Source organism: Mesoplodon bidens (assembly GCF_964165515.1).
Source record: "Mesoplodon bidens genome assembly, chromosome: 4".
NCBI classification, from domain to species: domain Eukaryota; kingdom Metazoa; phylum Chordata; class Mammalia; order Artiodactyla; family Ziphiidae; genus Mesoplodon; species Mesoplodon bidens.
Genome location: NC_138160.1, coordinates 79736461 through 79760361, shown reverse-complemented (window position 1 = coordinate 79760361; position 23901 = coordinate 79736461). Strand labels below are relative to the sequence as shown.

The 23901-nt window shown below is 39.6% G+C and overlaps 2 protein-coding genes across 3 annotated transcripts in view; both read right to left on the bottom strand.

Moving 5' to 3' along the window:
* LNPEP (leucyl and cystinyl aminopeptidase) overlaps positions 1-4125 on the bottom strand; it is a 108436-nt gene extending 104311 nt beyond the window's left edge. Inside the window, exon 1 of one of the 2 annotated variants that reach the window (XM_081231840.1) lies at positions 3985-4125. In XM_081231840.1, coding sequence (XP_081087966.1) covers positions 3985-4003 — 19 coding nt within the window. In that variant the 5' untranslated portion in view covers positions 4004-4125. The remainder of the gene's footprint in view (positions 1-3984) is intronic. The other variant, XM_081231839.1, reaches the window with a different exon arrangement.
* A 10819-nt stretch (positions 4126-14944) lies between these two features.
* ERAP2 (endoplasmic reticulum aminopeptidase 2) overlaps positions 14945-23901 on the bottom strand; it is a 39862-nt gene continuing 30905 nt past the window's right edge. Inside the window, exons 15-19 of the mRNA XM_081230834.1 lie at positions 23082-23266; positions 20177-20338; positions 19497-19637; positions 17654-17735; positions 14945-16778 (exon numbers count right to left, since the gene is read on the bottom strand). Coding sequence (XP_081086960.1) covers positions 16635-16778; positions 17654-17735; positions 19497-19637; positions 20177-20338; positions 23082-23266 — 714 coding nt within the window. The 3' untranslated portion in view covers positions 14945-16634. The remainder of the gene's footprint in view (positions 16779-17653; positions 17736-19496; positions 19638-20176; positions 20339-23081; positions 23267-23901) is intronic.

Genomic DNA, 23901 nt, shown 5'->3' with positions numbered 1-23901 from the left:
ACAGATAAATGATAATCACTGGTTTTAACTGTTTCTAAAATATGCTGTCTATTTATCTTGTCTCAAGATACTTTTTTGGGGAAGTTGTTATGTAAAGTGAAGAACTTTTCCACCTCTGCTTTCCAGTTAAAAACTGGATTGGTTTCTAGTTACAGCCTCAATCGTATACTATTAAATGATGTTAACTTTCAAATCCAGTACACTCCTATTTCCCTTAACTGAAATAAATACTTAAGACAGAAGGATAAAAGCAGAATTTAACTTATATCCCATCATAGAGAAACTATTATCTTCTATTTTTAAGGTTTTTTTTTCTCAATATGGTAAGTTATCACAGAACAAAAGAAAACTATATGAACAGAATGTGGTAAGCTCACATTTTTGATAGTTGCTAAAAAGAAATTTAAAACAAATGCATACCTATAGGATAAATGTTATTTGTAAGATTAAAAAGGTGAAATCACAATTTTATACTGCCTTACAATCCTTGAATATCTAATTAGTTGTCCAGACTTCCCATTTTGGAAGTTGGGAAATACTTGCACTTGGATACCAATCTGAAAACAACAAAAAAATAGTTTTATAAGACAGGAAAGTCCCCCTTGTTTGATTATGCACCAGGCTGTAGTACTAAAGTGATTACTGGGGGCTTTGGGGAAAAAAAAAAACTGTTTAAATTATGTTTTCAGTGCTGGAGCTTCAAAATATCATCCTCTTCCACCCTCTGAAGATTTACTTTGGGCCATACCACAAACTAGAAAGCATTTAAAAATACATACACACATATACACACAAATATATACATATGGAATTTGCTTATCTAGTAAACGTCTCAAAAGCTCCCTTTTGGTGAATAGTTCTAGTATGCTCAAAATGAAGTGCAGATTCCTAGACCCAACCTCAGACCTCCTCAATCAGACTCTGAGGGTGAGCTCTGTATTTCCATTCCTTAACATAAATTTAAATTATTCTAAAATACCCCAACCCTGCATGCAAATGAGAACAAATAAAACTAGGTGGTCATCAAATAATTACTTGCTCTAATCTAGTACATTTATCAAAAGACCTCTAGAGTTGCTATCTATTTTTTGTTTGGTTTTTGGTAATATATCAATCACTGCTCCCTAACAGTTTCACTTCTACCTGCCTAACAGAACATAATAGTTACTACCAAACCAATCTTGAGTACTAGTCCAGCACATTTCTCTCCCCATAAAAAAAGCATCGAAGATCCAAAGCCAGACTGGATATCTAGTCTTCAGCACAATAGTCACGAGTCCCCACCAAGGGCAAGACCAAAAATATCTCCTGAGCCAAATGGAAATTCTTGGCAATAAGGTGCCTCCTTATCCTTTCTGGAGATGTGCATATTAAATGGATTACAGCAGTGTGTTACCTCAACAGGTTAACATAGGATGGTCATCAAATAAATCCATTATCAGCAGGCAGAGAGCAGGGTCCAAGAAAAATGAGCCACACCTGAAGCAACTTTTGACAGAAAACACGGAAAGTAGAAAAAGCCTTACTGGAACAGATGAGTACTGAAAACCAAATTAGCAAAACAAACTACATTTGCCTCCTTTACAAATTTACCCCTTTTCAGGCGGTGAAATCATTGACAAGATTTTAACTGAAAGATACGTGGGTCCCAAATTACTGAAACTTTTTTGTTAAGCTCTCACACCTCTCTCCATATACAGGGATATATGAGAAAATGTAAGTGGTGATGATTTTATTGAAAGAGAATAAATGTGTAACAAAAGCCCACACCAAACTTGATAAACCCTGCAATAATAAATTCTATGGGTAATGGAATACTCTGCACCAGAACACCCAGACCTATGGGAGAATTAGATGTACCTATTCTTTGTACTCAAAAGGATTAAGTACAAAGATAAACATACTTTACACTATACCCTGTCCTGTTTGAAGACACTAGAAAATTCTACAGTTATTCTTCAAAAGTTCTGAAATAAATAATGAGTCCACCTTAAACCTGAAAAGCACCTCAAATTGCTAGGACCTAATTTCTTGTTGACTTTAGTTGTTGTAGTTTCTACTCTCCTTGTTAAAGGACGCTAGATAAGGAGTGATTAATCCATTAACTAAAATGATGCATTGCTAAACTGTCTCCAGCACAGACTCTGAAAAATCTGGAAGATAGACAGGAAAGGATTAGAAATCCAATTTCCTACATGAAAGTTGAAGCATTGCTTCTTTTTTTTTCTCCTCTCTGGGGCTTTTCCACTGCCCTCCCAAATGTGACAATTTGCAAATATTCACATCTAGAGAAGCATATTCTAAAACTATTCTAAGACGGGAGAAAAGGCCCCAATTTTAAGACTTGAGAATGTACTTTAATTCTGTAGGCACAGGTTCACCAAATCAGCTAGCAAAAATCTTGACCAACTGGGTGACTCAGCCTTGCTGTGAGTTTTTTTTTTTTTTAATGTATTGGAAACTTCTCGTTTAAAATCCCACAAACACGGAATCTCCAAGCTTTCTATCTAGAACAAAGAAAAAGCCTTGGAATACTCATTGGAAGGGATTTAAGGATTTGTATTAAACATATTCTATACCAAAGTACTAGATGGTCTCTAAGCTTCCTTTCAGCTCAAATCTTCCTTATTTTTCTTAGTAACTTTACCAGACTATTCTTAGAGCCTTAGTAATTACAAATAGAACCTGAATGAGAAAGAAAATTCAGAATTAAAGTTGTCATCATTAAGCCTAATTAAACAGGCAGGAAGATGGCAGTAGAATAAAGCATTCTGAATTAGGGACAGGGAGAATACGAGTAGTTCGCAGTCCCATGAATGAAACACCGCATACAACAACGTCTGGCTAGGGTTTAGGACATACTGGACAACGTTTCTGTCTCCTGGGTGGCAACGGACCCACCCAAACAGGGATAGATTTTGTTTTCTATTAATGCGACAAACTACTGATATCTACCTTAAGTAACCAACCACCCGCAGGAAAACACATATCAACTAGAAAGTGAACCCTGTCATTTTAGTGTGAATTCTCCCTTACTGGCAGTTTTCCTACTTTCTATCCCAAAAGGGAATCCATATACTCAACGCCGCAAACTGTAAGACATCTCACCCCTACACTGTGACTCTGGCACTTCTGGTCCAAACAAAAGCCATCGTTTTAAGTAGGGTGGGATTTGTTCGGTCCATTCAGTAAAGGGCTGTGGCTGTTTGCAGAACATCCTGCAGGCTCCTGCTTTGACTCCTGCCTCAAGTCACACTGTGCTATCACCGTGACGGACCCTTGATACTTAATGAGTCTTCGACTGAAAAACTGACATTCTCGGGAGCTAGGGAAACGAGGCTTGAACGCCCTGCGGAGTGCGTCCGCAACAGACGGGAGGGTGGCAATGCCGGCAGGAACCTCCTCGGCACCCAGCAGGGGTGATCAAGCCTTTCCGCAAGTTTCTCTTCCTTCCACTAAATTAACCTGCCAAGCCCCCACCCCGTCCTATTAGGAAAAGTCACACCAGCAACTCGCTGAAGGACGGGGGGGACAGCTCCCAGCGCGCCACAGAAGTTGGGTTTGGTCGCGGTTTAACCCTTCCTGCCCCAGAGCCATGGCCGACACCCCCTTCACCCGGGGCAAACCCAGGCTGCCAACTTTCCCGCTGCCCCATCCTCTGCGCACAGCAGCCCAAACTTTGCTGTTCGCCCACCTGGGCGCGCAGCGGAGCGTGGGGGCCGGCCGCACCCGACACCGCCCCCACCCGGGGCAGGCGGCGGCGCTGACCTTCACGCCAGCCCCCGGCCAGCGACCGCTGCCGCCCGCCCCCTCCCCCGAGCCTCGAACTGCCTCCCGCGGTCCCCTTCCACCGCCCCCAAACGCTCGCGGGAAAACCGCGGCGGGGGCGACTGCAGCTCGACCTCGCGTGTCACGACTGCCCACGACCCTCTGGGCACCAGAGAGCACCGGTCCCGGCCCTGGCTCCTCTGGCCGCCCACTCACCATCCGTGAAGGGCTCCATTTTCCCCCCGCCGCGGCTCCTTTCAGCCGGAGAGCCCAAGCTTTCTACTCCAAGAGCTGAAGCGGCCCTGCCGACTGAGCATGCCCAGCGCGGCGCCGAGGGCTGTCGGGGAGGTGCCGCGAGGGGCGGCGCCGCTCCGCCCGCTCTGAGATCCGCCGCTCCGGGTTTTCGCGACAGCTGCAGAAAGAGCGAGGGAAACTAGAGGAAAAAGCATCACACAGGCCTTGGCTGACTCCTGGGAGAGGAGCTAGAGGAGCGGGTTAGATCTGGGGGCGGGTCCGCGGGCGTGGCCGGATCAAGTCCGCCCCTGGCAGAAAGGCTGGCGGCTCTGTCTCGTCCAGTGCTCAGAACAGCGGTCAGTCATCAAGCAAATGTGATGGCCAGTTGCGTCCAGCCGCGCCGGGCCCTAGACGTCAGGAACCCGGCACCGCGCCGGTAAAACACGGTCATTGCCCCGTGGAGCAAACATTCCAGAGACAGACAATAAACTAACACAAGACACACGAGGCTGAAATAAATGCCCTGTTGAGCATTAAATTAGGGTGATGTGATGGAGAATGAGTGGGTCGCTAATTCGGATGTCTTGGTGAGGAGAAGCCTGGCTGGGAGGTGCCACTGTAGCCGAGATCTGAAGGCAGAGTAGGAGGCTGCGAGCGAAGGTCGTTCCCCTGACAGCGAAGCTTCGCTTTCCCTGGGGAGTCCGACTCCGGGCGCTCACTCCGCCAAGGCTCGAGGGAGCACACACTGTGGGTCGTGTCTGTAGGGCTGCGCGCTCACAGCACAGTGGTCCCAAGCGTTCGGTGGCCTGGAGACTTGAAGGGAGGCGGGGACCCCAGCGGAGCAGAGGGCACCCGGGGTCCTGTCCTCGGGCTAGCGGTTCGGGGCGCGGCCTCTACGTGCAGGCGGATCACAAAACCCGGCACTGGATCTACCGGGGCCGCGGGCGCCGCAGGATGTGGGCAGAAGGCAGCCCAGCCGAGCCTTCAATCAACACCTGCGGCTCCCCGAGGTGCCGCCTCTGCGGCCCGCGGCCAGGCCAGGCAGAGCTAGGCCGGAGAAGCAGAAACTCTCTTGGTCGCCCCCGCCGCACAGCACTCGCGCTCTAGCCTCCAGCCCCCAGGCCCTAGCCCCCAGCCCCCATTGGTTCCAGTGGCAAACCCGGGTAGGCACAGCGAACCTTCGGGATGAAATAACCAGGGGCCCCGTGAGCCCCGGGAGGCTCGTCGGGGCCCCGCTTCTTCATCTCTTGCTCAGCGTGCGCATCGCCGCCACGCTGCGGAGTTCTCACCCTCCCAGAGCGCTGCCACCGCCAACTGTCCCTCTTCCCTCCTCCCCTAGCGCAGCCCTGGCCCCAGCAGCAACTTGGCTCCCGCGATGCCACACTGCGCCTGCCAACTGTCACACGCTCCTCCGAGGCTGTCAACGGCAGGGCGTCGGGTGCAAACACGCTGGAGTCGAGCGCAAACTGCCCGGGCAAACGGGGATGCCCGCGGTGTTGTTTGACCCGCGTGGGAATTAGAAATTAGGTTTCAAAGAAGTAAAATCGAAGTGCAGTATTGTATTTTGCAATGTTGTATTTTTAAGTGTCGATTGTATTAAACCACGCACTTTCGCTTTAAAACCTCCAGTGGATACCGATCACTTAGAATAAAAGCGAAACTCTTAACTCTGGGACCTCATCTCCTACACGTGCTCACGATACTTTGTCTACAGAGGCCTTCTGGCTGTTAGTCACCAAGTTACATCCAGTCATTCCTGTTGCATGTTCCTCGTGCAAGAACTGTTCCTTCTGCCTGGTACCTTACCTGCCAGTTCCTTCTTGTCTTTAATGTCTCAACTCAAATGTCATCTCTGCTGAGAGCTCTTCCCTGACCACACAATCGAAAATAGGTCCACACATGGTCTACTCTAAAAAGACTGAGCCCTGCTTTAATACCTTCACAACAGTCATCGCTGTCTAAAACAATGTTTTTGTTTGTTCTTTCATTATTATCAATCTCCCTCTCAAGAATGCAAGCTCCATGAAGTCAGGGTCATTACCTTCTTAGAGGGCTGTATCCTAATCCCTAGATAAGTATGCAATAAATAATTTGTGAATGGATGCAATGATGTTTTGAGTTCTAGTTCACGTGCAACGTTGAAAACCCTTCCAGAGAACATTTCTATATTGAGTGGTGTGTTTGTGATCAGTACAGAGAAAGTGTCTATATCATATGATACCTCAAAGCTGCTCTCTTCCCATTGTGTCAAAGATAATCAGAGCCTTTAGGCTGCCTCCTCAATGCCCCCCTCCCAACTTCAGAACCAAAAATAGGAAGTGAACCACAGGGGCTGGTACATAAGTGTTCAAATATTATATAGTATATGCAGTGCTGGATTTTGTTAAAAGGACCCCACACATTGTATTGCTTAGATAAGAGACTGCTACCTATATTTTAGGTCATGTCATGTTCCTTTGGAGTTATTTTTGCGATCAAAGCCCTTAGTATTAGAGATATTTAAAACTCCACAGCTTGTTAAGTCCCCTCACCTCACCTCACCTGTAAGCTAGAGTCTATCATGCTTTTAAGTGTGAAACACGTTACCTTGTGTTTGGTCTTAAATACTTCAGTTCTACAGAGACTTGTAAAAAGGCTTCACCATTGCACCAGCATATACAGGTGGATCATCATGTCTTTTGAGATTTCTATGGCATAGAGACAAATAACTTCTTTATCCTCCCTTTGCCCACCTCTTGCCTCATTAAGGACCATTTTTAAAGGCTTGTGGGTTGGTACTGGGGGTAAAAAGAGGAAAGAAAATCTAAATGTTTCAGAATCCTACCTACCCTCAAAGAATGAAAGTGAATTTTGTTTTGTTTGATTCTGGGTTTTTATTTTTTGGATACCATTTTACATTTCACTTCACAAAGCCTTTTTGAGGGAACACAATTGCACGAATTCACTACTGAAATCCATTATGTTTCAGTCTTTAACCTCCTCCTACCCTCCCACACAGAACTTCGTTTTTAGTTAAGGGCATAATACTTTAAAATTATTATGAAATAACTATCTACTATCAGAGGAGATAGTGTGACATTATCTACTATATTCATTTACTATTTTCAGAATCTTTGATGTCTACCATTTAACATTTGAAAACCAAAAATTTGGAGGGCTAATTATAATATATAATAAATAGCATGAAAGGAAAATATGAGCTCCTTGAATAACGAACAGCATTTATTTATAAAGGAGCAACAAACGTGCTAATCAGTGAAAACAGAAACTTTTTTTTCATCAAAATAAAGCACTTCCTATACCATGGATCAGCTAACCCAGACCTCATTTAACAGAGAAAGGAACGGAAGTCTAAGAGGTTAGAGGATTTACTCACAGTCCAGTGGCAGACAAACTAGAACTCAGGTGGTCTGTGTTCTAAACCAGAGCTCTGGAGTTTCCTGTTTCTTCCCTATTCCCACAGGGAAATTAAGGTCAATGACAATAATCCATGGGAGGGATATGAAATAGAGAAATATAGCTAACTTCAGGCTACTGGACTGCTATTTCATCGTTCAGTTGATATTCCAATATAATTTACTGAGTTCCATGTCACATTTAGGTGTAGCATTATTAAATATGCTTTCTAATTATTTTGAAATAAATAATTAAAAATACATTGATTCAGTGTACACGTTTGAAAATGATATTTGTTCAACACTCTTGAATAAATGGTGGATGCAGCTTGCTGCCAGGACACAGATGACCACCATGAGGTTTCCAGCCACTTCAAGGACTGGAGGGGTCAGTATCTCATTACTCCTGTAATATTTGCAGCACACATGCTCTGCATCAATTGTGATGCTTGAAATTGTATCAAATTAAGAAATGTTTACAGCACAGAGGAAAGCAGAATAATTCTCCAACAGAGTTCTGGTATAGCTTAGACTTTAGCAAAAAGATTCAGCCAAATGAAGTGAAAAGTTATCAGGAAGGAGCAGTTATATACTAGCTCAGATGCTTTGGACTACAAAACCAAAATGCTGAATTTAACTAGTTGGAACAATATGCAAATTTACCATCTCACATAACAAGTGCAGAGGTAAGGCCATCCACAGTCAGAGCTCCCCAACCTCATAAAAATCCAGCTTCTCACTCTGTGTACTCTCTGAGCAGTTTTCTGAAAGTCTGAGGACCGTGTAGTCAACAAGGTGGCTGTGTCAGGGAGGAAGAAAGAACCTTTTCTTTGATGTCTCTTTCTTAAGAGCAAGGAAACTTTTCTCAGAAACACCCTACTAGAACTCTTCTTAGGTTTCACTGGCCAAAACTGTAAGCCAGTCCCTGGAAATGAAAATGGGGTTCCTGTGATTGGTGTCTTAGACAAAGCAGAGTCTAGGATCACACTTCCCTTATTTCATCTGGAGGAACAAGGGAGCACTTGGACAAAATCATTTTTATTATTCAGAAAGGAAAAGGGGTTAAGCAACCAAAATGTTAGGTAGGTCCGCTTAATGTTATGAATACTGATATATTTTAATAATATTTTGGTAATTTTTTCAAAACCCTAAGACACTTGTACAGGAAATGTAAAGAAGAGCCCAATTCAATGTAATTTTTCATATGATTGATCAATATAACTAAGATTACAAACCTAGAAATGATATATTATTCAACCTTGAATTTTGAACTGAAAGTAACTACCAAAATGGAAAAATATCTTAGGCATTTGTATTAGTTTGCTAGGGTTGCTATAAAAAAATACCATAATCTGAGTGACTTAAAAAATAGAAAGCTATTGTCTCATAGTTCTGGAAGTTGGAAGCCCAAGATCAAGGTGTCAGTGGGGCCATGTTCCCTCTGAAGGCACCAGGGAAAGATATGTTCCAGGCAGGCCTCTCTTGTAGTTTCTGACAGTTGCTTGACTTGTGACAGCATGACTCCAGTCTTCACAAGGCATTCTCCCTGTGTGCATGCCTGTGTCCATATTTCCCCTTTTAATAAGGATACTAGTCAGATTGAAGCAGGGGTCCATCCTACTCCAGTATGACCTCATCTTAACTAATTACATTTCCATCCGTATTTCCAAATAACATCACATTCTGAGGTACTGGGGATTATGATTTCAACATATGAATTTTGAGGGGACACAATTCAACTCATCATAACAGCACCTATATAATGGAAATAAAGAAGACAAAGTTGAAGATAAGTTTGGTTTCCAAGGACAGCATCAAAAGTGAAAAGACAACCCGAAGAATGGGAGAAAATATTGGCAAATCACATACCTCACAAGGGACTTGTATCTAGAATATATAAACAACTCTTACGGCTCAGTAATAAAAGACAAATAATCCAATTAAAAATGGGCAAAAGATCTGAATAAACATTTCTCCAAAGAAGATATACAAGTGGCCAATAAACACATGAAAAGATATTCAATATTACTAGCCATGAAACAAATGCAAATCAAAGCCACAGTTAAGATACCACTTCATGATCTGGCTAGACATAGGCATAGGATGGCTAGAATCAAAGAGCCAGATAATAATAAATGTTGACAAAGATGTAGAGAAATTGGAACCTTCACACACTGCTGGTGGAGATGAGGTAGCTGTGTTGAAAAATAGTCTGGCATTTCCTCCAAAGATTAAACATAGAGTTGCCATATGATCCAGCAATTTTACTTCTAGGTGTGTACCCAAAAGAATTGAAAATTTATGTTCACACAAAAACTGGTACATGAATGGTCATAGGAGCGTTATTCAAAATAGCCAAAAAATATAAACAATCCAAATGTTCAACAAAGAAGTCAGTTACAGATCATATATTGTATTATTTGATGTTTTCAAAATGTCCAGACTAGGCAAATCTATAGAAACAGAAAGTAGATTAGTGGTTGCCTAAGAATGAAGGGAGGGAGGAATGGGAAGTGATTGCTAATGGGTACAGATTCCTTGTTGGGGAGATGAAAATGTTCTAAAACTGACCATGCTGATAGGTGCACAGCTTTGTAAATATACTAAAAACCATTGTCTCTGACTGGGGCAAGTTGCTTAACCTCCCTGGGTTTCCTTTTCTCCTTTGCAAACAAAGGGCAGCTACCTCCTTCTTAAGATTATTGTGAGGATAATATGAACTAACACACCAAAAATGCTTTCAGCAGAGACTGGGACAAAATAAGCACTAAAGAGGTATTTGCTGTTACTATTAAATGTGAATTGTAAACCTTTAATTCCATGTAGACTGCATGCAAAAAAAGATTAGACACACAAAGTATAATGAGAGAGCAAACAAATTTGTATAATGCTGACTTATTTTAGCCTGATAATTTAAAATAATGGGGTCCTGAGGAAACCAAGTTTTTGGTATCGAGTTTATATCTAAGTCCTGCATCAGAAGGGGCCTCATTAGGCCAGCAAATGGCAGGGATGGTGTGCCCTGCTTCAGCTGTGAAAAACAACCATAGACCCTCTTTAATAAAAGTCAGAGGATATAAAAACTATTTTTAGAAATGATCTCTAGCTGGAATTTTTGATTGACTTATTCTTTCTAGGGAGATGTTTACACTCCTGAAGATATTAATTCAGTTTTCATTTTCCTTTATTTCTTACATCTATGCTGAAAAGCGTGGCTAAGGTTCATTCCTATAAAATGTGTCCTTCAGATTTTTGTTTGTTTTTGAGCATGAGAAGGTCCTGTAATGTTTATGCAGAAAATTACACTTGACTGTAATTCTTGACTGACTCTAGGCTGGCTCAGATGCTTTCTTCCTCCCTCTGGCTGATAGCTGCCAGAACAGGCTGTCAGTCAGTCAGCAACGGCTGTGGAGTGCCTATGGTGCCCAGAGACCAAAGAGAACTGAAAACAAAACAGGAGCTAAAGTTTTGCTTTTAAGGCTTTACAATACACTGGGCCAGTCAAGACCAGCACACAGGATATATACATAATGCGTAATACATGACACTGAACTATACAATCATGGTCTAGCAGGACCATCTGATGCAAAATTGCCAAGTAGGTTTGTCTCTGAGTTCTCCGAGGTCCCATTTTCTATTTTCTTTTCTCACTTCAAGGTGCTGCTTCACACAGTCAATACATATTTATCAAATGCCATCGGTATACAATACCCATAAATAAGTAAGAGATACTGCCCTACAGAGCTTCCTACCCAACCAGTCCATTCTGGGGTATTGCCTTCATTCCAGAATCCACTCCCCCAGTCCTCTCTTCCAGCTTCAGGACCTTCTCTCCTTAAGGCCCTTTTGTCAGCTAGCTATAAACAAATATTAATTTAAAAACACAAAGTCGCACTAAAGCATGAGTTAAAGCTTAATATTTTAACTTTTATTAACCCAAAGGAATGAATCTGTAATGGTGGAGTTACAGAAGAAAAGGCTGCTGGATAAGGGGAGATGTATTTTGGAAAAAAAGTCCATGAATTTCCTTGTTTAGGCAGCACTTTTTAGATTTGACTTTGCAAGGCCAACACTGCAGGTGTTATTTTTCTGGGTTCTCCGTGAGACCGGGGAGCCAACTCACTTGGACTTCAACTCTAAACACCTAGGCTTCCCAGAGAAATAGTTAACTGAAAGTAGGAGAATAATAAGCTTTTCCTACCTGGTAATGGCATTTCTAGAATATAGAACATTATTTTTATAAATTTATTTATTTATTTTTGGCTGTGTTGGGTCTTCGTTGCAGTGTGAGGGCTTCTCACTGCGGTGGCTTTCTCTTGTTGCAGAGCATGGGCTCTAGGCACACGGGCTTCAGTAGTTGTGGCTCACGGGCTCTAGAGCACCGGCTCAGTAGTTGTGGTGCACGGCCTTAGTTGCTCCACGGCATGTGGGATCTTCCCGGACCAGGGCTCGAACCCGTGTCCCCTGCACTGGCAGGAGGATTCTTAACCACTGTGCCACCAGGGAAGTCCTATTCATTGTTTCCTAAGTGACCTAATTCAGCCCCCCGAGTGTGAGTGAAATTAACTTACTCAGGACACAGGGTCTGACTCCTATGGATTCGGTCTTGATCACATAGGTTGTGTATACTTATTTCAGACCAGATCTTTTCTTTAATCCTTATCAGCTGACATATCTCTACCTGTTTACCCCCTCACCAGCTAAAATACTCTGTTCGTCCTTCTAAGATTTCTGCTATTACTCTTTGACTCTACATCTGGAGGTATGAATAAAAAGAAAATAAGGGCTTCCCTGGTGGTGCAGTGGTTAAGAATCCACCTGCCAATGCAGGGGACACGGGTTTGAGACCTGGTCTAGGAAGATTCCATGTGCTGTGGAGCAGCTAAGCCCATGCCCACAACTACTGAGCCGGCGCTCTAGAGCCCGCGAGCCACAACTACTGAGCCCATGTGCCACAACTACTGAAGCCCGCGCACCTAGAGCCTGAGCTCCGCAGCAAGAGAAGCCACTGCAATGAGAAGCCCGCGCACCGCACAGAACAGTAGCCCCCACTTGGGGTCACTACAGAAAGCCCACGTGCAGTAACGAAGACCCAACGTGGCCAAAATATAAATAAATAAATAAATAAAATTCAAAAAAAATGAAAGAAAGAAAATAAAATTACCTATCAGTAGCCTTATACCATGGAGACAACTGTTTCTCTTTTAGAAAAAGTTCCCCCATTCCCTTCCCCACCTCTTTCCATATTTAAGTTTTTAGAATGTTTTATTTATCCATATTCCAACTCCAACTCAAAATATTAGAAATGAGTTAGGATTTCCAATCTTACTAGTTTATTAGAAAACAGTTTTTAAAGGAGAGTACAGTTCTAAAACTGAAAAATAATGTCCTTTGTACCTTTTAAGTCTTTTCACAGACAATTTGCTCTGCCTACTTAAAAATGAGGTTTGTAATTATAACAGAGGTATTGTTTGGATGACTAGAGGAACATGCTGGGTGGTATTAACATGGGAACTCCTTACAGAGGCATGAACCTGAAATATTGTATTGAAAGAAAGAAATATGGTATAATTCAACAGTGGAAGGCATGAACTTTGAAGTGTGGGAAATCATGTGTGTAAATACCTAAAGATGAGAATTAATGAGTCATAGACTGAGAATAGAAAACTGGTTACTGGACCTTATCTGGGAGTATGGTAGAAGATGAGGACTTCGGGGGAAAGGAGAACAAATTAGTAAAAGATCTTGAAGTTATGGTTGAAGTTAAGTTTGAAGAAGTGATTGAGACATAGAAAGGTTTTTCTATCTTGTTAAGTCTGCATTTCTCAGACTTTCTAACCATTTCTCGTTATGAACGTTGGAAAAATTTTCCTGATTTAAATCCTGAACAAATGGTCTGTTTATACTGCTAACTTCTTAAGTATGATACAGTATTAGGCACCCACAACTTTATTTCTGAGACATCAATACTACACAGTCAATACCACCAACCAGTTTCCATCCTCAGGAGCCTCTATGTAAAAGTGTTCGGCATTTGCATATTGGAAAATAAATTATTATAGTTTCTGGGAATATGCTAGAGTAGGTACCCTGACTAACCTTCTTGCTAAAAATAACTAAAAATGTAGAATGAAATATATTTTTAAATTATTTTAATGCATTCGTGACCTGAAGAGTTAGTAAGGAATAGTCATGGATAAAAAACTAAGTGAAAGCAGGAAACCTGAGGGGTCAGCAGAAGGCTGAAGTCAATGTTCTCCTTGACGGCATCTGAAGCTTCAGTTTTTAAGCCTTTGAGAGCAGAGGGGATAGAGGACAAAGCCTGGGCCTGCCTGAGGTGGGGAACATAATAGAAAACAAAATTCAGGTATAGTTTGTTTATAAACGACTCATATGAAACTGAAGGATACAGAAAAATTCAAAGTAACAGGGTACAAAAAGATGTATCAAGCAAATACCGAATCAAAAGAAAGCAGTGACATAGCTTTGTAAGTATCTGGAGAAACTGTACCTTACTATGAAAAAGGATTACTAGATACAAGAGATTAATATTTGATACCGACAACTAAGAATATAGGGGTAAGAAGAAAGTGAATTAACACCCCTTTTCAGAAAAATAATCTGTCACTAGCTATTAAAATATTAGATTATGTAAAATACACATATGCTTCAACCCAGCAAACCCACTTCTTTCATTATCTTTTTCACCCTTTCTTCCTTATGATTTGGAAACATGACTTTGATGAGATTAAGGTTTTAGGAAGCAGACAATATAATAAACTGTTGATTTAAAGTCTGTAAATATAATTACGTGTTGAATGAAAAATAGTGACATAGTTGAATGGAAATAAGGTCATAATGAATTTAGGTAAAGAGGTATTTGCTGCAGAGTAAAAATGTGGCCATTATAAACAAACTTGTGCTTGGTAGACATTAATGTTTAAGTAGAAAACTAGATCCCGTGACTATTTAGAGGCCTTCCTTGCATTTTGGAATGGAATAAACCCCTCCTCCCCCCAAAAAAATTCCAAAAAACAAAACCAAGAAAAACCCTAGGAACTTCCCTCAGAAAATTAGGATCTCTTCTAGTAGTTCCTGGCCAGGCTTGCTTCTCTGGAACCTCAAATAGACCCAATGACATAGCAAAGAATGAAATGCAGAAGTATGAACATGAAGTAGGACAAGAAATTACTGTCACGGTAGTAAGTTGGACTCTTGAGGGCTGAAGGGCCTAGTCTCCCTGACACAAACCCTAAAAAGGGAGCAAGTCATTGCTCTGGGCTACCCTGATCTGGAAGGTTTCTCATTCTGAGTGGGCTCTGGAAACCACAAAAATTTCCCTGTGCCTCTGTGGGGAATCAGGGAAGCATGGAGAAGTTGTATCTACTCACTCCATCATTATTCATGATGTTGTACATAATGTTTTTACAACTTGTTTATTCATTCAAGGTAAAAGAAAGTAAAACTAACTTTAGCCAAACCCTAGTTTGTTTTGGGGGTCTGGCATCCACCATAAAGGTTTTGAAATACCACACTAATAAGTACAATACATTTAAAAAAAAAACTCTTTATTCGTTAAAACATTATTGGCACGATACTTCTCATGTTCATTCTCATCAAATAATAAAATTTCCACTTTCTGTACTCAATTCTTAAGAACCTGAGAGATTAAAAATGTATTTAAATAAAGAACTAAAAGGAAGAGAATTAAAAACTTGGAAATTTATGGTAGATAAATTACTACACAAGAGAAAGTACTTTTCTTATTCATGGAAATGTTGATGGCACAATTCTACTGAAACTCATACATATTTACTGCTTAATTTACATATTATCTTGGTGGAAAAATAGTATTCTTTACTCTTTCAGTTTCCTTATGCTACAGTACATATAATTCTAGAGTGATATCACTTAGGTGTTATACAAACTTTGGTAGGGCCATGAACAGGTCAAATCTAGAGTCAAAGGTGCTTCAAAGACTCCAAGAAATGATTTTAAAACAAATTTAACAAAACATGTATTGGGTCATGCCCATGGTCCATCCAAACTGTATCCTGTCTCTGACTATGGCAACAGAGAAAGGGCTATAGACCTTCATGATATCACTTTAAAATGGATTAGAAAACACCCTGTCACCCCACTCCTACCCAGATAATCCCAGCCTCTTTCCATAACCCAGATAAGCCAATCATCTGTGTATTAATTCAAATTTTTCTAGAACATTTATAGTTTATATGTGGATCATTACTTTATTAAATTTACTGCCTGTATTTAGAGTGGTGTTTTCTTTATTTATTCCTAATACCTTAGTCAAACAATTAAGGGAAGCATCTAGAAAAGCATTTTAGAGATCAAGAGTTTCCCTTAAAATATGAAGACATGCCAAAACTGGGTTAGAAAATATAATTATACATTTAAATAGTTACATTAAACCATAATTTAATCCAAAATATACACCATAGTATGATCTAACTCTGCAACTTTCAGAAGATTTATTAAAAATGCAATAGTACATGGATTAAAGTGGTGTCATCTTTCTCTCCTGTACCTCTGTGACTACAGATTTAACTTCATTTAGAGATGATCTCAAGAGTCTACTTTTGAGGCTCTTCATGAATGTGAGGCTCCAGCCAAGAGGCCTTCCTGGCTTCCTTGATAAACCCTGACATCTAATTTCTAATAATCTGAGATTTGGTGATAAAGTCTCTGTTTTCTTCATCTGTATGCTTCATAATTTGATTCAGATTTTACATGAATGGTAAAAATTAAACCATTCAGGCTGAGTTGAGGGAGCTGGAGAGTAAGAAGATGGAAGGATGCAAAAGAAAGATTTTTTTGCAGATTGGCTGTGTTTCCTTGGAGGTAACCTGGTTGGGCTAATTCCAGGATTCTATGTAAGGTTTAAAAAAAACAACAAAGAAGCAAAGTTGTAGTTGCATAATGTCGGGCATTGTAGACCGTCTGTGTTGCAGCTAAACTATTACAGCTATATTTATCAATACATTTCTACATATCTCCATTACTCACAAAGTTTACTTTAAAATAGGCTACTGAACTGGACTTCCCTCACCGCAGCATCATACATCTGTCAGCTAGAGATGATAGCTGAGCACAGGTATCTGTGCTGGCTGATTTCTTGAGGCTTCTCACTGGTTAAACTATCTCGGACTTTAACTTGAGCTTTGCCCACTTCATGTAGACACAGCCTGCATCTGATGTGCTGTTTCTATTGACCATTTAAATACTAATCAGTAGCCAATTCCTCAGGGTGGGAAGATTCTTCTCCAGCCACTTAATATTTTTGGATATGGTTTCCAGAACAATTTGAAAAATTTCCAGATGTGATCCTTGGGCCTTAAGAGATTCAAAGAACAGTTTCACCTGAAAAATAAGCAAGAAAAGGATAACTGACATGGTTCATAAAAGACTTTCTCTTCCAAAGGGTTTCAAAACAGCTTATATATAAATTACACAAACACAGGCGCAAGCATTTCTTTGCCAATCTCTGAAAGGTTATTTTCTTCTTCTCTTTTTTGGGCATAATTATTATTTCACTTTACCTTCAAACAATAGATAAAATAAGACAGGAATGACAAATCTTACAAGTGAACACACTGTGGGTAAAGAAGTTAAGAGATTGAGCCAAGGGCTTCCCTGGTGGCGCAGTGGTTGAGAGTCTGCCTGCTGATGCAGGGGACACGGGTTCATGCCCCGGTCTGGGAAGATTCCACATGCCGCGGAGCGGCTGGGCCCGTGAGCCATGGCCGCTGAGCCTGTGCGTCCGGAGCCTGTGCTCCAAAAAAAGAGATTGAGCCAAGTCATAGAGTAAGCAGTGATCTGAGATTTAAGTACTAGAATTCTGAATTTGCTTGTAAAGTAAATAAATTTGAGATTTATTGTGGAAAGAAGATGTAAAACACTAGAATGCTTTTTTTTTAAAAAGTAGAATTACCAAAAAGAGTAACTTTGTTAAAAAGACCTTTATGCACTCTTCCAAATTTCAATATAATCACTCGAGTGATGATACAATATGAATGAAATAATACAAAAAGACTCATCCCTCAAGTATAATTTCCATCTTGAATGCTATGAACATTAGTCTTATCCCTTCCATTTACTTGCTATGTGACATTGGACAAACAGCTTATTTTCTTTTAATAAAATAACAACTTCAAACCAGATTGCATCTAAGTTTACTTTCAATTCTACAGCTTGAACATTTATTTTTAAATTGTTAGCAATATAGAGTCACAAACCTCTTGCAACTCATCCTTGGAAGAAAAGTGAGATGTTGTGCCAGAGATGATCATTCTTATGGGAAATGAGCCCAACTCAAATCTGAAAATAAAAGGAACCTCATAGATTTAAGTAATAGAAATAATGACCTTATGTTTATAACATGCTATATATTTAAAATATATAACATTAATAACTATATGATAAATTTGTGCCTTGCAATGGATACTATTAATTACCACAAGAATAACTCATATTCATCCAGTAAAATCTGAAAGCTATGAAATTTATCAAATTTGACCATAAGATTAAAATGTAAATAAAGCTTCTTTTAGGAAATATGACCAATGTTTATGTTTAAATTTAAGTTTATATTTAAAGCAGCATTCTCTACATTTTTGATTATACACTCATCAGTAAATATTTTTTGACCAAGAATTTCTCAATATACATATTTTTATTTATGAATTATATGCATGTACTATGTTAAAGGTAAAAAAGAGAATTTAAGAGCATAAGATAACAAATAATACATGTAGTATTATTTTCTTCTTGCACTGTAGGGCATTGTCTTACATACTTCCCCACCTCATTTTGGACACCACTGTGTTTATACATTATGTTTATTGGGCATTGTTCATTGAACTCTCATTCAAAGCCACAGATGGCATCCTTTACCCCAGTGTCTTATATAGAGAATTTGTACCACAGGTCAAAGAGATTCATGCTGTAAAGCAGAGCATAGATACATCTCAGAAATAGTCCCAAGTCTGGACTGTGCACCATGGTTGGGCAGGAGGATAATTTCCAGTTATGAAATAAATCTACAGCATTGCAGAAAAGTCTGACCATTTCAGGAGGGGACAGACAGTCATGCAAACAACCAAACCAATGATTCCAGTAAGGTCTTTAAGGAAAGACATTTTAAAAAAGCAGTTTTTTAACTATTCAGTCTCATGTAGATGTCAACCCCTTGAAGGTCCAGGAGTGGGGTAGAAATGTGCTTTTTACTGACAAAAAGCTATCTGTGAGGACTCTGAGTCCTTTATGGCTAAGAAATGATAGGGAAGAGGAACTGAGGATGACTGACATCAGAGATGCTAACTGATACAAAGATAAACAGAGCAAATTGCACAGCTCTTTCATTCAGGGTATTTTCCATATAGTTAATAAGTGACATTTTGGATTTGGATGAGGAATGGCTGAGCACTTAGCAGGAGGTTTGCTGTGAGAGAAAGCAATGCCATCCTGTACATTCCAATGGTATCTAATCATTGTTGGTTTTTCTGGGACTCTTCTAGGTTCAGGAGCATACTGAGTGAGCTCTAGTTTTCCCCAAAGTTGAAACCCCAGAAAAGACTCATAACCTATCCAGTTTTGGAGGGGAGCTCCCAAAACATTTCTGATTGAATTTCTTTTAGCTACTCCAAGCTCTCCACTGTGCCACCTCCCCAGGGGAACTGGAAATAGGGATTATTTCTCTTCAGAATTCCTGAAGTTTCCCCCCCGCCCAGTGTTTGATGTACTATATATGGCTTCAATGTATTCTTCAGGGTTGGGGAGAGAGCCAGAAGGGAATGGGGGGATGGGGCTGATGACTGGATTTAACTCAGCTCTTACTTGTTCCCAGCAATTCTTCATTGCCTGGGCTGAGTAAGAGAATCTGTTTCCCATTCCCTTTATTTCATTCCTCTCACTTATACCTGGACAGGACAATTTGGGCTAGTGAGTTTTAAAATTGACAGACTTCATCAAACTATTTGAGTAAAAATGGTATCACTGGGATCATTTGGTTATACATGGTTTTAGGCAACTGAGATACCTGGGTGGAAGAACACACACTGGATGTAAACAAATACCAACTTTTTAAGGAGATGGATCCAATTTTCTTTTACAAAATTCCAGGCTAATTGCTGCCCCTTTGGATTTCTGGCAATTGCATGAAGAAGAGCTGCCAAGTCCTGTGTCTTGATAACCTTTCCTTCCATTCCTAGTTCAATTAACCTGAAGAAATAAAAATCACTTAATTTTTCATGGTTTGTGTTTTACAATGGAAATTAACTCAGGCTATCAGTATATTAGAAGAATCAGAGAGAAAGAGGCATGACGAAAGTGTGATGTACCAAAAACAGTAATAAAGTCTCTACTGGCTAATACTTTTACTATTCCAATTAAACTTTTACTTTTTTCTAGAAGTAATTTTATTCACTTATTATTTCAAAGAACTTTGATTAGCATCTTATATACATCTTATATTAGCATCTTAAAATACAAGATGATTAGCATCTTGTATTTTGTACAATAATTTTCTGCCAAGGTTCTGAAAGTAAAACATAGCTATTTGTTTACTATCAATCACATGTTAATAACTAAGGAATATCTGTTTTGCATTTTGTCAATATATATTTTTGGAAGTAAGGTCAAAGCGGTTCAAATTCTGATTCAGTTAGTATTATATGCCTTTGAAATTGGTGGCTGAAATTTTAGTATCTTCCCTGAATATGTGTAAGTTTACTTTTAACAATTTAGTTAAATTCACTTACTTCATTAACTTTTCCTGATGTTTGCTGGTTGACAATGCATACAGAATTTTGTTTTTTTCAGCACCTGACAATGACAGTTTGTATTGCTCTAAAAGGTAATTCCATCCTGCTGTTGTTTGAGCACCCACGGAGTACACAATCTTTAAAACATCTGTTGGGATACTGTAATATTAAGCACAAAAGTGAAAAAAAACTTCTATGAAAGAAAAAATTCTTTTTTTCTTATTATGATTTTAAATTGCTATAACAGAATCACCCCTGAGTTATTTCCAGTACCTAGCATATTAAACCTTTTTTTCTGGCAAATTTAAAAAAAAATATTTTATGTAATTCTACTTTGCAAATTATTTCTGGTTTTTTTTCCTCCTGATGATAAAATGTTAACAAGGATAATAATCATAAAAATGTAAACTACTTGGAGCTGAAAACAGAAAGTTGATGGAATGAATAAATAAAAAGGTGATTTCTGAAATATAAATGCACTCGTTTATATAGAATTCTATCATTAAATAGCATATATTGGTGCTATATGATTTTTTTATAAAGATTATTACCTGCTGCTTTAATGTCACACTAGGAGTATGTTCTAGCCTGTCTGAGGGTTATCTGACTCTCTAGGTGTAGAGAATTATATTTTAGCGCAGCTGTTTAGAGTTCAGTCATTTTATAATTCTGTAAAACTGATAAGATGCAATATTATTAGTTTCTGTCCACCTAAAGAAGACACCATGGTTTGGGGGTTTTATTGTCCTATAGGATACTAACTAGTTTTGATTTTAATTTGGTTATGATTTTTAATTCCAAATATCATTAGATCAATAATAAATGATATTCATATTGATGGTGTGGAATAACCAAAACACAGAGAAGTAGGGATGGGACAGGAAATTTGTATTTATCATGCAGGGACCATAAGATTGTACTAGTCTCTATACAACTTATTTAACTGTCAAAGCTACCCAGTGAGATAGAAAAATTATGCTAATTTTTAAAAAGTGGAAATAAAGCTTGGAAATGTTAAGTAACGTGCACCAAGCTGACATACTAGCCTTTTTGGAGATGGGATTTAGACCTATGGTTCTAATACTGTGCTATTTCCACTGTACTATATGTATTTAAATATCCCAAGAGACTTTGAATCATAAAACAAAAGGTAATTAAATTACATTCCACGTTATTTTGTTTTAGTGTGTTTTACTGTACAAATTTATAAAAATTGGTAACAAATAAATTGTAAGTTCCTTGAAGGTAGAACACATAGTTGCTTTGTTCACTAGTTTATTCTTAGCACCAAATGCAGTGCCTGGCACATAGGCAACAGGCAAAGCATTTTATTTTGAATTCAAGAATGAAGTAATCAATTAATCAATAAAAGGAAATTCCCCTTTAGGATTAATACTAGTGCTCTTGAAGTTCAGAAAAAAGAAACCTACAATATATGATTATGTGTTCTTGATTACAAGCTTAAATGAGATTTACCCAGAAATTTTTCATAGGCATAGCATCCTATTCAACAAGTTGAACCGTTGTATCTACTGGACTTGAGTCACTGCAGGTAAGATCATCCCTCTTATAACTAGCAGAAAGACAGAATAATATTCTGTTGTGTTATAGGGCAACAGATGTTTATATTTTAGCCTTACTCATACAGTTCATTTAAACATGAACAAAAAGAAGAGAAAGATATAGCTAAAAGAAATTTTTGTTCTGAAACTGATTTTAAGCCTAAATCCCAAAGAGTGAAAAAGTCCAAAAAGAAGAAAATGAATTACTTTTTTTTAAAGAAGAATTCAAGAAAAGATTTCAAAAAGCTCACTGAGATTTAGTTATGTGGAGATAAATTATAATAGCATTTCATAACAATTTGGCAGAGGGAAAATTGACACCATTGCTTTACATGGTACTAAAGTTGTGAATTATTTTTTCTATTATAAAAAGGAATTTTCCTTAATTCATATACAGACTTGATTTCTCAAAACATCCAACTGGAGAGTTAGAGTTTTAATAGCAACAATATAAAATCATGTGTTGGACAGAAATCAAGGCTTACATTGAAAAGATCGTGGCGTCTTTCAGTACTTATGGGTTGCAGCTGCTAAACTAAACTGCAACATAATCCTTTTGATCACCAGGCATCTACTTGATTACAACCACCACTGGAATCAATTTCGCCACCATACACATCCTTTAGATGGCCCAAATCATCAGTTTCCTATTGAAGTTGAAACTTGGGGCTAAGGCTGGGGTGTGGTATTGGTTAATTGGTTAATGAAGAAGTAAATACATTTAAAAAAGGCACGCTCCCCCCCCTTTTTTTTTTAGTTTCATCAACTGATCACTGGTGTTTGGATTGCATAAACATTTCACATTGCTTTTTACCTTTAAAAGGCATTACTCTTGGAGATTGGGCAGCCGCCCTGCCGGCCTCCACCCTCTGGCCATCTTTCTGGTACCATGCTAATGTTTATTAGCTCTCCCCTACAGGGACTTAAACCTCACTTCCCACAAAATCTATCCAGCACTTGCTATGTGGGAGCATGAAACAAGGGTATGTAATTCCCAGCATGTTTTTTTTTTTTTCTATCCTCACTAAAAGGTTTTAGATCTAATGTCTTGCATGATCAAAGACTTTTACATCAAAGTGAAAGGAACAGGGTTTCCCTGGTGGCGCACTGGTTGAGAGTCCTCCTGCCGATGCAGGGGACGTGGGTTCGTGCCCCAGTCCGGGAAGATCCCACATGCCGCGGAGCGGCTGGGCCCGTGAGCCATGGCCACTGAGCCTGCACGTCCAGAGCCTGTGCTCCGCAACGGGAGAGGCCACAACAGTGAGAGGCTCGCGTACCGCAAAAAAAAAAAAAAAAAAAATGTGAAAAGAACAAAGAAAAGAACAGAAGTCCAGATCTACTTTAATTTTCCACTGGATTCCATCCACTGAGAGAAGAGTTCAGTTGCCTTCTGGATGCAAGGAGCATGGTTCAAATAACAGGCCAGCTTCAAGAGAGCCGAACGAAGCCTTCTGTCCCAGACGGAGCCCTCGTCGCGCCAGCTTTGCATGTCAATCACTGGCTTAAAATACTGGAGAAGGTAATGCTGCAGAAAGCATAGGATGGTTTACAGAAAGGCTAAGTTTAGTTCTTAACCCAGCTGTCACTCACCCATCCAAAGGGTTCAACTCTAAACTGTCTGCATGAACCTTTCCCAAAGCATAGAACTACTTATCTCTATATTTTGCTTCTCTTTTTCTGGCCTCCACCTACCAGAGTTAGTTTCTCCATTAGAAGTACAATTTAAGCTTGGTGCTTTGTGACCACCTAGAGGGGTGGGATAGGGAGGGTGGGAGGGAGGGAGACGCAAGAGGGAAGAGATATGGGGATATATGTATATGTATAGCTGATTCACTTTGTTATAAAGCAGAAACTAAGGCACCATTGTAAAGCAATTATAATCCAATAAAGATGTTAAAAAAAAAAGAAGTACAATTTAATTTCCTATCTGAGGTGGGAATACCAAGTGATATAAGATAAAATCACCTTAGGAGGGATGTTTTGCTTATGATCCTGGCACCTACCTCTTAGGATGGTGATGACAAGGAACGAGGGACATCTAACTATTAGGTGCTTAAGTGTTGACTGTGCTATCAGCCAGTTTCCTCAGATTCATCAAGATTTAACCCCAAGAGTTCACACAAAACAGAACAAGTCTCACTGATCCTCCAGGCACTGTGT